The 13,880-nt window shown below is 36.5% G+C and overlaps 1 protein-coding gene across 1 annotated transcript; it reads left to right on the top strand.

Annotated features, from left to right (window-relative positions):
- The first annotated feature begins 12,661 nt into the window (after positions 1-12,661).
- On the top strand, positions 12,662-13,670 carry LOC110326704 (olfactory receptor 6C68). Its single transcript, XM_021205287.1, has one exon. It carries the CDS (start codon positions 12,703-12,705, stop codon positions 13,648-13,650), a length of 948 nt encoding a protein of 315 aa, XP_021060946.1. The 5' UTR covers positions 12,662-12,702; the 3' UTR covers positions 13,651-13,670.
- The last annotated feature ends 210 nt before the right edge of the window (positions 13,671-13,880 follow it).

Genomic DNA, 13,880 nt, shown 5'->3' with positions numbered 1-13,880 from the left:
AGTAGTGGGAGTGGGTGGGTAGGGGAGCAGGGGTGGTGGTGGGGTATAGGGAACTTTCGGGATAGCATTTGAAATGTAAATAAAGAAAATAATAATAAAAAAATTTTAAAAATAATAAAAAAAGGAAAAAGAGAGAATGCACTTTGCATAATTCAACTATTTTTTCAACTTTTCTATGTGTTTTACTTTTCAAATTTTTATCAGTCATTATGAACTTATTTTAAAGTGTCATTATTCACATAATTAATAAATAACCCATTTTGTTAACTATTAAAAAAAGAAAGAAAGAGAGCGAGGATGGGTATATGAAAAAGCTTGGAAGGAGGAAAAGGAGGAGAGAGATACAGTTATAAACTGCAACCATACAATAAAAATAAAACTCTAGTTCATGTATTTTTATGATTGTTTTCCTATGTCAGCAGTTATTTCATACAGAGAATGTATTTTCTGAAGAATCCTGTAACTCTATTCTACTTTACACTCTACTTTCCCATGAAAGGTTGCACTTTACAATTACTAACTTCCTCCAATTCCTTTCTAAAACTTATCTCTATGGGTATATGCTATTATTTATTACATTCCCATTTCCAGAAATCAGCACATTGAATAAAATAAACATTGTATGGTAGCAATTTTCTGTGACTTGTTATTTGACTATACATCAATTTTTAAATATATATATATATATATATATATATATATATATATATATATACTCAGTGGGAGAAAGTCATTACTTTCATATCAGTGATCTTTGATGTCTGTAAAGGACACAAACACTTAAACCAAATATTGTTATGTAGTGCTATAAATTATCAGTATATTAAATGTCTCAAACATATTGTGGGGCCAATGGGTGACTTTTGTGGAATTTCAAGGAAAACAATCTTTGAAGATGTCTGGAGCCGTCATAGGACAAACTAACAACTAACAGGTGATCTTCCTGAGATGGTCTGCCTTGGGTTAAAATAATCCACAAGAGATTTGCTCCCATAAACAAGGCCCAGGATAAAATCCCTTTAGGAAAGATTCCTGCTATTAATATGCTGTTCTTGTTACTATTAAACATATATAACAATCACTAGGTATTAGCCCACCGTTTTGAGCAGATCTCTGCAGATTTACTAAGATGTACTGTCTTGTAGTGATGCTATATAAACAAATAAATGACTTCTCAATTCTTTATGTTTATATAATTCCTAAAAATATATAAATATTTATTAATCTCTCTTATATTATGACTGCTATAAGATGTCTTCTGACAGTCAAAACTGCAATGAGAACTCTGTCAGTCTCCCATGTCACTAGTTAATTGCTTCTGATAGTAAGCAGACTTTCTACTGTCCAGAGCACATTCCAAAATATTGTAAAGCCATTAACAAAGGACAAAAAAAGTGAACTAATGATTAATTATAGGTGCTAGGACAGAAAATAAAATATTAACTGGGTTTATCTATACAAAACTTCACTAATAACTTACTTATGGTTTTTAACTCTTTCCCCCACCCACCCACCCCATGGAGGGGTGCTGCTTACTGGCTTGCTCACCATGGCTGACTCAAAATGCTTTCTTTTTTTATTTTTTATTAGATATTTTCTTCATTTACATTTCAAATGCTATCCCCAAAGCCCCCTATACCCTCCCCCCCACCCTGCTCTCCAACCCACCCACTCCTACTTCCTAGCCCTGGCATCCCCCTGTACTAGGGCATATGAACTTCACTATACCAAGGGCCTCTCCTCCCATTGATGGCCAACTAGGCCATCCTCTGCTACATATGCAAATAGAGACACAACTCTGGGAGGTACTAGTTATTCATGTCTTTGTTTCTCCTATAGGGTTGCAGACCCCTTTAGCTCCGTGGGCAGTTTCTCTAGCTCATTCATTAGGGGCCTTGTGTTCCACCCAATAGACGACTGTGAGCATCCACTTCTATATTTTCCAGGCATTGGCATAGCCTCACAAGACAAAGCTATGTCAGGGTCCTGTCAGCAAAATCTTTCTGGCATATGCAATAGTGTCTGGGTTTGGTGGTTGTATATGGGATGGATCCCCGGGTAGGGCAGTCTCTGGATGGTCATTCCTTCTATCATAGCTCAGAACTCATAGCCCTCGTTCCAGTTTTGTACTCACATGAAGGACAAGCTGCACATCTGAGAAGGGAGGCCTAGGTCCAGCCCATGTATGTTTTTTGTTTGGTGGTTCAGGCTCTGAGAACTCCAATGGTCATCCAGGTTAGTTGACTCTGTTGGTCTACCTGTGAACTTCCTATCCCACTTGGGGCCTCCAATCCTTCCTCCTATTCTTCCACAAGAGTCAAGACTTCCAAACAAGCCTCACTGCTTGGCTGTGGGTTTCTGTATCTGTCTGAGCCTGCTGCTGGGTGGAGCCTTTCAGAGGACAACATACTCCTATCTGCAAGCGTAACAGAATATCATTAATAGCATTAGGGATTGGTGTTTGACCATGGGATGGGTCTCAAGTTGGGCCAGTTTTTGGTTGCTCATTTTCTCAGTCTTTGCTCCATCCCGCATGCCTGCATTTCTTGTACACAGAATAAATTTGGGGTTGAAACTTGTGGGTGGGCTGGTATCTCTATCACTCCTTTGAGGCTCTTGCCTGGCTACAGGAGGTGGCCTTTATCATGTTCCATATCCCCAATTCTGTGAATCACAGTCAATAAAACCCCCATTGATTCTTGGGTGCCTACCTTATCTCAGGTCTATGTCTCATCCTGGAGGTGCCCCTATCTACTTACACCTGTCAGTTGCAGATTCTCATTCATTTTCATGATCATATGGCCATCTCTCCTGTCTTTCCCTCCAACACCTGATCTTGAAACTCCCCCATTCCCCTCCTAATCCCCTCTCCCTCCAAGTTTCCTCCTACCATCCTCAGCCTCTTATGACTATTTTATTCCCTCTTCTAAGTAAAATTCAACCTTCCTCACTTGCGCCTACCTTCTTGGTTAGCTTCTTTGCACCTGTGGAGTATAACGCGGTACCTGTATTTTATGGCTAATAGCCACTTATAAGTGAGTACATATCACGTATGTCATTTTAGAAATGGGTTACCTCATTCAGGATGATATTCTCAAGTTCCTTCCATTTGCCTGCAAAAATCATGATGTCTTTCTTTTTAATAACTGAATAGTATCCTATTTTGTAAATGTACTACATTTTCTTTATCCATTCTTCAGTTGAGGGACATCTAGATTGTTTCCAGTTACTGGCTATTATGAATAAAGCTACTATGAAGATAGTTGAGCAAGTGTCCTTGTGGTATGGTGGAGCATGTTTTCAGAATAGCTGGGAGAGGTATAGCTGGGTCTTAAGATTGAACTATTCCTAATTTTCTGAGAAACTGACAAATTGATTTGCCAAAGAGTTGTACAATTTTGTACCCCCATCAGCAAAGGAGGAGTGTTCCCTTTGCTCTGTATCCTCTCCAGCATGTGTTGTCACTTCAATTTTTTATCTTAGCCATTCTGATGGGTGAAACATGAAATCTCAGTCATTTTGATTTGCATTTCCCAGGACATTAAGCATTCCTTTAAATCCTTTAAGCCATTAGATATTTCTCTGTTGAGAATTCTCTGGTTAGTTATGCATCTTACTTTTAATTAGGTTATTTGGTTGGTTGGTGTCCAGTTTCTTGAGTTTTGTATGTATTTTAGAAATTAATATTCTATTTAGTGCAATGTTGATGAAGATATTTTCCCATTTTATAGTCTTCCATTTTGTCCTATTGATGGTGTCCTTTGCCTTACAGAAACTTTTCATTTTCATGAGAGCCCATTTATTAATTGTTGAACTTAGTGCCTAAGCTATTGGTATTCTGTTCAGTATATTGTCTGCTGTGGCAATGAGTTCAAGTCAGTTCCACAGTTTCTCTTCTATTAGATTTAGTATATCTAATTTTAGGCTAATGTCTTTAATCAACTTGGACTTGACTATTGTGCAAGGTGATAAATATGGATTCATTTGCATTCTTCTACATGCAGACATCCAGTTAAATCATTTGCTGAAGATGCTTTTTCTCTATTGAATGTCAATGTATGTCTCCATTCTTTGTCAAAAAAAAAAAAATCAAGTGTTCTTACATGGATGGGTTTATTTCTGGATCATTGGTTCTATTTCACTCTCTTTTCTATGCCAATACTATTCACTTTTTATTACTACTGCCCTGTAGTCCAGCTTGAAACTGGTTTATTGTAAAGAATTGCTTTAGTTATTCTGGGTTTTCAGTTTTTCCATATGAACTTCAGAATTGCTCTTTTTCAAGATCTATGAAGAATTACATTGGAATTTTAATGACAATTACATTGAATGGGTAGATTTCTTTTGGTAAAAATGGCCATTTTTACTATGTTAATATTACTGATCCATGAGCATGGGAGATCTTTTTATCATCTGTTATCTTCTTTGATTTCTTTCTTCAGAGACTTGAAGTTCTTATCATACAGTCTTTTTACTTCCTTGTTAGAGTTAGATCAAGATATTTTATATTATTTGTGTGTATTATAAAAGGCATTGTTTCCTCAAGTTCTTTCTTAGTCTATTTATCACTTGTATAAAGGAGGGCTATAGATTTTGTTAGTGAATTTTGTATCCAGCTGCTTTGCTGAAGGTGTTTATCAGTCGTAGGAATTCTCTAGTAGAATTTTAAGGTCAATTATGTATACTATCATATGATCTACATTAGCATTATTTGACTTCTTCCTTTCCAATTTGAATCCCCTTGATCTCCTAAAGTTGTCTTATTGTTTTAGCTAGAACTTCAAGAACTATATTGAATAGATAGGGAGAGAGTGAGCAACCTTGTCATGTCCCTGATTTTAATGGAATTCCTTTAACTCTCTTTCCATTTAAGTTGATGTTGGCTATTGACTTGCTGTATATTGGCTTTACTGTGTTTAGCTATGTAGTTTGTATCACTGATCACCCCAAGACTTTTAACATGAAGGGGTGTTGGAGTTTGTCAAATGATTTTTTAGCTTCTAATTAGATGAGATGATCATGCAAAGTGGAAACTTGAGGATTCTTTGGAAATTCAATTGTGTTGGACGAAGTTTTACTGGTTGCAAACACATGAAGGAGTATTTTCCTGAAATAGACACAAGTGAAAGATTAAGGCAGACTCATGAAGAAATGTTTCACTGAAGCAGGCACAAGAGAGAGAATGTTCTGCTACAGTAAACATGTAAAAGGACATGTGATGAAGGATCCTTTGCTAACAACACACATGTATTGGTCCACCTTACATTGCATAGTTGAATTCCATTCATCAGGACTCTGCCTACTCAGGCTAATTGGATGCACATGCTGAGCTAAGACTCACACTGAAGCAAGGCACTTGGAGAACATGTGATGCTTGGAGGGTATAAATAAGACTCAGTGGAGTGATGGAGACAGAGCTTGGCTTGCTGATACAGTTAGCTGTGCAATGATTGTGGGTCCTGCATCTTTGCTGATCTTCACTTCCCTAAGGGAGACACAACTGAGAACTTCTCCTGGTGTCCCTCCAGGTCCCTTCTGTTACCTCGAACTGAGGATGAGGCCTGGCTGTCTCTGCTAAGTCATGTCACCACTGTTGCTAACCCAACACTACCCAACTGGACTACTGGGGTATCCATAAAGTGCTTGTGAATAGACTGAGCTGCTACTGCCTGGTAACCTGTAAACTGAACTGCCAATTTCCAGATAACACAGACAGGAGTAGCTCCAAAGAACCTTTTATTTTTTAATTAGATATTTTCTTCATTTACATTTCAAATGATATCCCCTTTCCTAGTTTCCTATCTGAAAATCCCCTATAACCTCCCCCAACCCCTGCTCCCCAACCTACCCAGTCCTGCTTCCTGGCCCTGGCATTGCCCTATACTGGGGCATAAAATCTCCACAAGACCAAGGGTCTCACCTCCCATTGATGGCTGACTAGGCAATCCTTTGCTACATATGCAGCTAGAAACACCAGCTCTGGGGGTGCTGGTTACTTCATATTGTTCCTCCTATAGGGCTGCAGACTTCTTCAGCTCCTTGGGTACTTTCTCTAGCTCCTTCATTGGGAACCCTGTGTTCCATCCAATAGATGACTGTGAGCATCCACTTCTGTATTTGCCAGGCACTGGCATAGCCTCACAGGAGAAAGCTATATCAGGGTCCTGTCAGCAAAATCTTTCTGGCATATGCAATAGTGTCTGGGTTTGGTGGTTGTTTATGGGATGGATCCCCAGGTGGGGCAGTCTCTGGATGGTCCTTCCTTCAGTCGCAGCTTTGAACTTTGACTCTGTAACTCCTTCCATGGGAATTTTGTTCCCCGTTCTAAGAAGGATCAAAGTATCCACACTTTGGTCTTCCTTCTTGAATTAACTCAAACAAATCAGTGACCTTCCTCTACACAAAGGATAAACAGGCTGAGAAAGAAGTTAGTGAAACAACACCCTTCAAAATATTCACAAATAATATAAAATACCTTGGTGTGACTATAACTAAGGAAGTGAAAGATCTGTATGATAAGAACTTCAAGTCTCTGAAGAAAGAAATCAAAGTAGATTTCAGAAGATGGAAAGATCTCCCATGCTCATGGATTGGCAGAATCAATATAGTAAAAATATAGCAATCTACAAATTCAATATAATCCCCATCAAAATTCCAACTCAATTCTTCAACTAATTAGAAAGGTAAATTTGCAAATTCATCTGGAATAACAAAAAACCTAGGAAAGCAAAAACTTCTCAACAATAAAAGAACCTCTGTTGGAATCACCATGCCTGACCTCAAGCTGTACTACAGAGCAATTGTGATAAAAAAAAAAAAAAAAAAAAACCTGCATGGTACTGGTACAGTGACAGACAGGTAGATCAATGGAATAGAATTGAAGACCCAGAAATGAACCCACACACCTAGCGTCACTTGATCTTTAACAAGGGTGCTAAAACCATCTAGTGGAAAAAAAGACAGCATTTTCAACAAATGGTGTTGACTCAACTGGAGGTTATCATGTAGAAGAATGTGAATTGATCCATTCTTATCTCCTTGTACTAAGGTCAAGTCTATGTGTATCAAGGAATTCCACATAAAACCAGAGACACTAAAACTTATAGAAGAGAAAGTGGGGAAGAGCCGCAAAGATATGGGCATAAGGGAAATTTTCCTGAACAGGACAGCAGTGACTTGTATAGTAAAATCAAGAATCAACAAATGGGACCTCATAAAATTGCAAAGCTTCTGTAAGGCAAAGGACACTGTCAATAAGACAATAAGATAAAAAGGCTACCAACAGATTGGGAAAGGATCTTTACCAATCTTACATCAGATAGGGGACTAATATCCAATATATATAAAGAACTCAAGAAGATGGACTCCAGAAAAACAAATAACCCAATTAAAAAATGGGGGATAGAGCTAAACAAAGAATTCCCAACTGAGGAATACTGAATGGCTGAGAACATCCTTAATCATCCTTAATCATCAGGGAAATGCAAATCAAAACAACCTTGAGATTCCACCTCACACCAGTCAGAATGGCTAAGATCAAAAATTCAGGTGACAGCAAATGTTGGCAAGGATGTGGAGAAAGAGGGACACTCCTCCATTGTTGGTGGGATTGCAAGCTGGTACAACCACTCTGGAAATCAGTTGGGCAGTTCCTCAGAAAATTGGACATAGTACTACTGGAAGATCCAGCAATAACTCTACTGGGCATATATCCAACAGATGCTGCAACTTGTAATAAAGACACATGATCCACTATGTTCATAGCAGCCTTATTTATAATAGCCAGAAGCTGGAAAGAACTGAGATATTCCTCAACAGAGGAATGACACTCAGCTATTAAAAACAATGAATTTATGAAATTCTTAGGCATATGGATGTATCTGGAGGATATCATCCTGAGCGAGGTAACCCAATCACAAAAGAACACACATGTTAGGCACTCACTGATAAGTGGAGATTAGCCCAGAAACTTAGAATATCCAATGAACCTTTTACACAGTTCCACTTCCTGTATATCTATTCTCTTTCACTACCTCTGGTGTGTGGTGGGCTACAAGAGAGATTGAGTGTTTAAGGACCATCATTAAAAATAAGCTTTGAAAAAACTAAAGTTCCAATCATTAGGGGCTTTCTTTTAATTTGTTTATATGGTGGATTACAGTGATGAATTTTTGTATGTTGAACCATCCATGTCTCAATGGGATGAGACCCACTGGATCATTGTGGATGATGTTTTTGATGTGTTCTTGGATTCAGTTTGTGTGTATTTTATAATTTTTGCCTCAGTGTTCATAATGGAGATTGATCTAAAATTCTCTTCCTTTGTTGAGTCTTTTTATGACAGTGGCCTCACAAAATGAGTTTGGAAATGTTCCTTCTGTTTCTATTTTGTGCAATAGTTTGAGAGGTATTGGTATTATGACTTGTTTGAAAGTCTGGTAGACTTTCATGTGCCAGGATGTTCACCAGTAATCACATGTGCCAGGATGTTCACCAGTGATCACATGTGCCAGGATGGTCACCAGTGATTCCAAGTCCCTAGATGATCACCAGTGATCACTTGTGCCAAGATGGTCATATAAAACCTTGAGGCAGTGTGCTATTGCAAAGAAGCAATGCTAACAAGCATCGAAACTGACAGCAGTCCTTACAGATACGGTAATAAAACATAAATTCTATCATACAGAATGATATCCAACAGATTTTTCAGATTTTCTCACCTAATTGTTGAGTGTTATCTCTTGGTATTTTGTTGTTTTGGGGTGGTTGTTTTGGTTTGGTCTTGGGTTTTGGGTTTTGTTTTCTTTTTTCTAGTTTATGCTACTTTCCTTTATTAGAAAAAAAATCATAATGTCCACAAGTTATTTTGTAAGGATACAGTGATCTTATACCAGTTTTATTACTGTGGACAATTCAGGGAAACCTTTAAATAATATTGTTTGAGTCCTGCTGTCCAGAACCAACAGTGTGTCTAATGTTTTCATCCCCTGGGCTTTCCCCTATTATTGCCTGTGAGTTGATTGCCAAAAAAATTATTATCTTGATTCCTAAGTGACTTTTAAACATAGGGCTCTAAGGATTCTTTTGTTTCTAGTCTCTATTCTATTATAGTTGGAATATATAAAGTAGTAGTAACAGTCTTTAGTGCTAAATATAGCCAGAAACTCAACTCTTCTTAATTAATCGACTGCCCATCAAAAAACCAGAGATCACAAGAAAGCAGAAACACATCTGTGTTTTAAATGACAGATGCTCTCTCATGGAAAAAGTTTGTGGCAGGGCTCAGATACTTCTGAGCCTTTTCAGGATCAGTATGTTTCCCTGAGAAAACTTGGTGTTTACATCTCTGATGCACTGTCACCGTTCATCCTGGGCTTCTCTGTTAGCACCTACAAAAAAAAAAAAAACAGCCAACAGATGCCATGCAATGACCTCCAGCCAAAGGGTAAGTATGAACACATTTTACTCTGCTTATGTTCACATGTATTCTTGTATGTACTATATACACATTTGCAGGATGATGAATGGGAAATATAGTGACATTTTTCCCTTTAATAACCAACAAATTGTTTAATAATCAATATTGAATTCTTGTGCTAGCATTTCATAGAAAAATTCTACAGTGATTTATGAAAATTGTTCTGGAATGATGACCGTAGAAATTATCAGCATGCCTGACATAGAAAGATTCAAAAATAAAATTCCTCACGAACAGATATATATATACATATTTTAAAAGATTTTTAAATTAAATATATATGCTGAGTGGTGGTGGTGCATGGCTTTTGTCCCAGCAATCAGGAAACATGGTTAAGCAGATTTCTAAGTTTGAGGCCAGTCTGATCTACAAAGCAAGTTCCAGGGCAGCCAAGGCTATACAAAATACCCCTGTCTCAAAGCTCCAAAAAATAAATAAATGAATGAATAAATTATTAAATACACACAAAATATCAGTAAAATGACATTTTCCTTAGATTTTATTATTCTTTTTGGTCTCTGAAAATTAAACATTCAAAGCATCACTTAATCAAGATGAATATTATGGGATTATTATCTCTTACACATGTGTTCGAGTCTGAATTTAAGAAGAGCCATATATTTATGATTAAAGATTAAAGGCAGTCTCAATACCTAAGTAAAGCTGAGTTTAATATTAAAGAAGCTAGTGGGTGATGAGTTGAGACTGGGAAAAGAGGAAGATGTAGCCTAATGTGGCAGTCTGTAATTTTCATAACATAGGATGCAGTGACAATAGGATAGAAAGCTTGAGTTAGCACAAGTTAGAGAGTGAACACCTATACAATATACAAAAATATATTATATATAATATGCATAAATAGATGGATGGATACATAGATAGATGATAGATAGATAGGTAGATGATAGATAGATAGATAGATAGATAGATAGATAGATAGATAGATAGATGATAGACAGACAGATGGTCCAGTAGGTAGATAGATAGATAGATAGATAGATAGATAGATAGATAGATAGATAGATAGATAGATAGATGATAGACAGACAGATGGACCAGTGGGTAGATAGATAGATAGATAGATAGATAGATAGATAGATAGATAGATAGATAGATAAACAGATAGATATTGGGGAAGGCCAGAGAGAGGTTCTCAGAGTGTGAGATGCAGTCATCTGATGACAACAGACTTATCAAGTGTGTTAAAACTACCACATTTTCCCCATGATCCCACTGGGGTCCCACTCCAAAGGTGCTACTCAATATATGTAGGACCAGTAATATCAGATGGCAGTACTCAGACAAAAAACAGAAAATAGAAAGACATTATTCAAATGTCTACAAGTACATGAATCAAGACTTTTTAAAGTTAATAAATTCAGCAGTACAGTTGATGGGAAGAATAACACCTTATGTTCTATAGACTGCAATTCATTGAAATTTCTGTGAAAGCTCATATAAACTTTTGAATGTTTCCAAGATAAAGAAATGATCCTGAAGTGTTAGACATGCCACACATTGCATACAGGGCTGAAATGTTCCACTAAAGCACATAAATGTGAATAGTTACTATGTTTCAGTTAAATATGTAACTATATTTTATAAATAAATTGCTAATGAAAATGTTTCAAAACCATAGGAAAATAGTTTAATCTCAAAATATTTTATTTTTAGACAAGTAAAAAAACTATAAGCTCTGAAAACATAGTATATAGACTAAAACCCTGTTAATAACTGTCACTATAATTGAGGAAACTTTACCTTAGCTTGCCTGATGATTTTAACAAATAAAACATCCTCAGTTTCTGATCTTAATTATTCATGGAACAAAATATTGAACAAACATAGACGAATCAACAGGGAAAATTAGTTGTATGGTGTTTTTAATCTCTCTCAGATATTATACATGAAGTAAGCAAATAATTGCACAGAATATTCATTTGGATTTTTTTTTTTTGCCCATAACTATTATTCTTTTACACCAATAGTACCAACATAACATCTAACTGTGCCTCCTTTTTATTTCTCAACTATTTTGGTTTAAACAATAAATAAGACTAACTCTGCCTTTATTTTGATAACCAGTAAAAACGAAACAAAACAAAAACACATAGTCCAATAACAAGAGGACAGTGACTAAGACATATGACCCTGAAGACTGACTTGCGCTGATTTAGGAGAGAGTGGGTTCATGCTTTATCTCTGAGTGTCTCAGACTTCCCATTTTCAAGTGTACATAGAGCCAGTAAAACGTCTATTTGCTGTACTTTTTCTCTGTCTCTTTTTTCTGTTCGTTTGTTGTTTATTTTGTCCTTTCTGGTTTGCTTTTATGTTATCTTATTATATCATTATTAGTGTTAATTATTATTATTATTAATTATTTTAGATGTTTGTTTGTATTATCATGAAAGAGAGAACAGGTTTAGATTTGGATGGGTGAAAAAGAGGAAGCATTTGGGAGGAGTTAGGGAGGAAAAACTGTAATCAGAATATATTGTATGAAAAAAATCTATTTTAATTAAATCATTTTAAAAAGATGTCTCAGTGGGTTAGAGGTTCTTGCCTCCATGCCTAAAATACTGGGTTAAATACTTGTTGCTCACATGGTAGAGGTAGAGAATTAAGCACCACAAATTGTCTTCTGACCTCCATATACAAGAACTATGGGATGTGTGTACACACATACACACAAGTATACATACACATATAAATTTAAAAGTAAATACTGTGGGGATAATAGGCCTCCATACTCTTCAGGTTAATGTGAGGATTGTGGTAACACATATGTGGTACAGTTAGAATACTGCTTGGTGCATGTCAAAATGTTTATATTTGTTTAATTGTTTATGAGTTAAGTCGCTGGAAGATGTGCAATGGTACATTTCGAGTGAACAAGATTAGAAGCTAGAAAATAATAATTTAAAAACTAAATAACTGAAGAAGAAAGGAGGGGTGCAGTTTGTAGTGAGAATATTTTGCAGCTTTGTTTTAATTTTCTTCATAATATGTTTTGTAAACATGCATCACCTGCCTACCTAGTTGAAACATAAATACATCTGGACATAAAAACACATATCCTCTCACTTTGATGTTCTTCATGTTAATAAAGTGACACATAGACACATGATTGAATACTTAGGAGAATGCTCATCACTAATGATTTGTTATTGTGTTCTACAGTCCAAGTCTCCCTGATATTAACATTTAGGTTTGGAAATTTTCTGATGTTGACAATGAGAAACCACACTTCAATTACAACATTCATCCTCCTGGGACTCACCGACGATCCTCAGCTACAGGTTTTGCTTTTTATTTTTCTATTTACCACCTACCTATTGAGTGTAACTGGTAATTTAACTATCATTACCCTCACTACAGTGGATCCCTACCTTAAAACTCCAATGTATTTCTTCCTCCAAAATTTCTCTTTCCTAGAAATCTCATTTACAAGTGCCTGTGTCCCAAGATTCTTATACAGTATTTCAACTGGAGACAGAACAATTACATACAATGCATGTGCAGCTCAACTATTTTTTACAGATCTCTTTGGGGTAACTGAATTTTTTCTTCTGGCTATCATGTCATATGATCGCTACGTGGCCATCTGTAAACCTTTGCATTATATGACCATCATGAACAACAAGGTGTGCAGAATAATGGTTATCTCCTGTTGGATGGCAGCATTCATGATTATCCTCCCACCCCTTAGTTTGGGTTTTCATCTGGAATTCTGTGACTCTAATATCATTGATCATTTTGGATGTGATGCAAACCCTATTCTGAAAATATCGTGCTCAGACACGTGGTTAATTGAGCAGATGGTTATAGGCTCCGCAGTATTGACCTTCATCATTACTCTTCTATGTGTAGTCTTCTCATACATATACATCATAAGGACAGTACTAAAATTCCCTTCTGTTCAACAAAAGAGAAAAGCCTTTTCTACCTGTTCTTCACACATGATTGTGGTTTCCATCACCTATGGCAGCTGCATCTTCATCTACGTCAAACCATCTGCAAAAGAAGCGGTAACCATTAATAAAGGTGTGTCCGTGCTTATTTCTTCCATATCACCCATGCTGAATCCTTTCATATATACTCTAAGGAACAAGCAAGTTAAACAAGCTTCTCATGACTTAATTAAGAAAATTGCATTTCTCTTAAAGAAGTGAAGTGTGCCTAAGTTGACCAATCAAAGAGCATCTCTCCTAATTTTTCATTACAAATAATAAGCTTTTTACTGCCTTATGCTACAGGTAATCATGATGACCTCTTATGGTTTATGTTGGTTATGGTGTTCTTGTTGCTGTTGTTGTTGCTGCTGCTACTGCTACTATTTGTTTTAGGTTGTTTGTTTGCCTAATTGTTTTTGAGTCAGGATCTCACTATGTAGCCCTGGTTG

This window comes from Mus pahari, chromosome 9 (assembly GCF_900095145.1).
Source record: "Mus pahari chromosome 9, PAHARI_EIJ_v1.1, whole genome shotgun sequence".
Classification (NCBI taxonomy): domain Eukaryota; kingdom Metazoa; phylum Chordata; class Mammalia; order Rodentia; family Muridae; genus Mus; species Mus pahari.
Note: the sequence above shows the minus strand (reverse complement) of the source record. Positions and strands in the feature narration are given on the sequence as shown.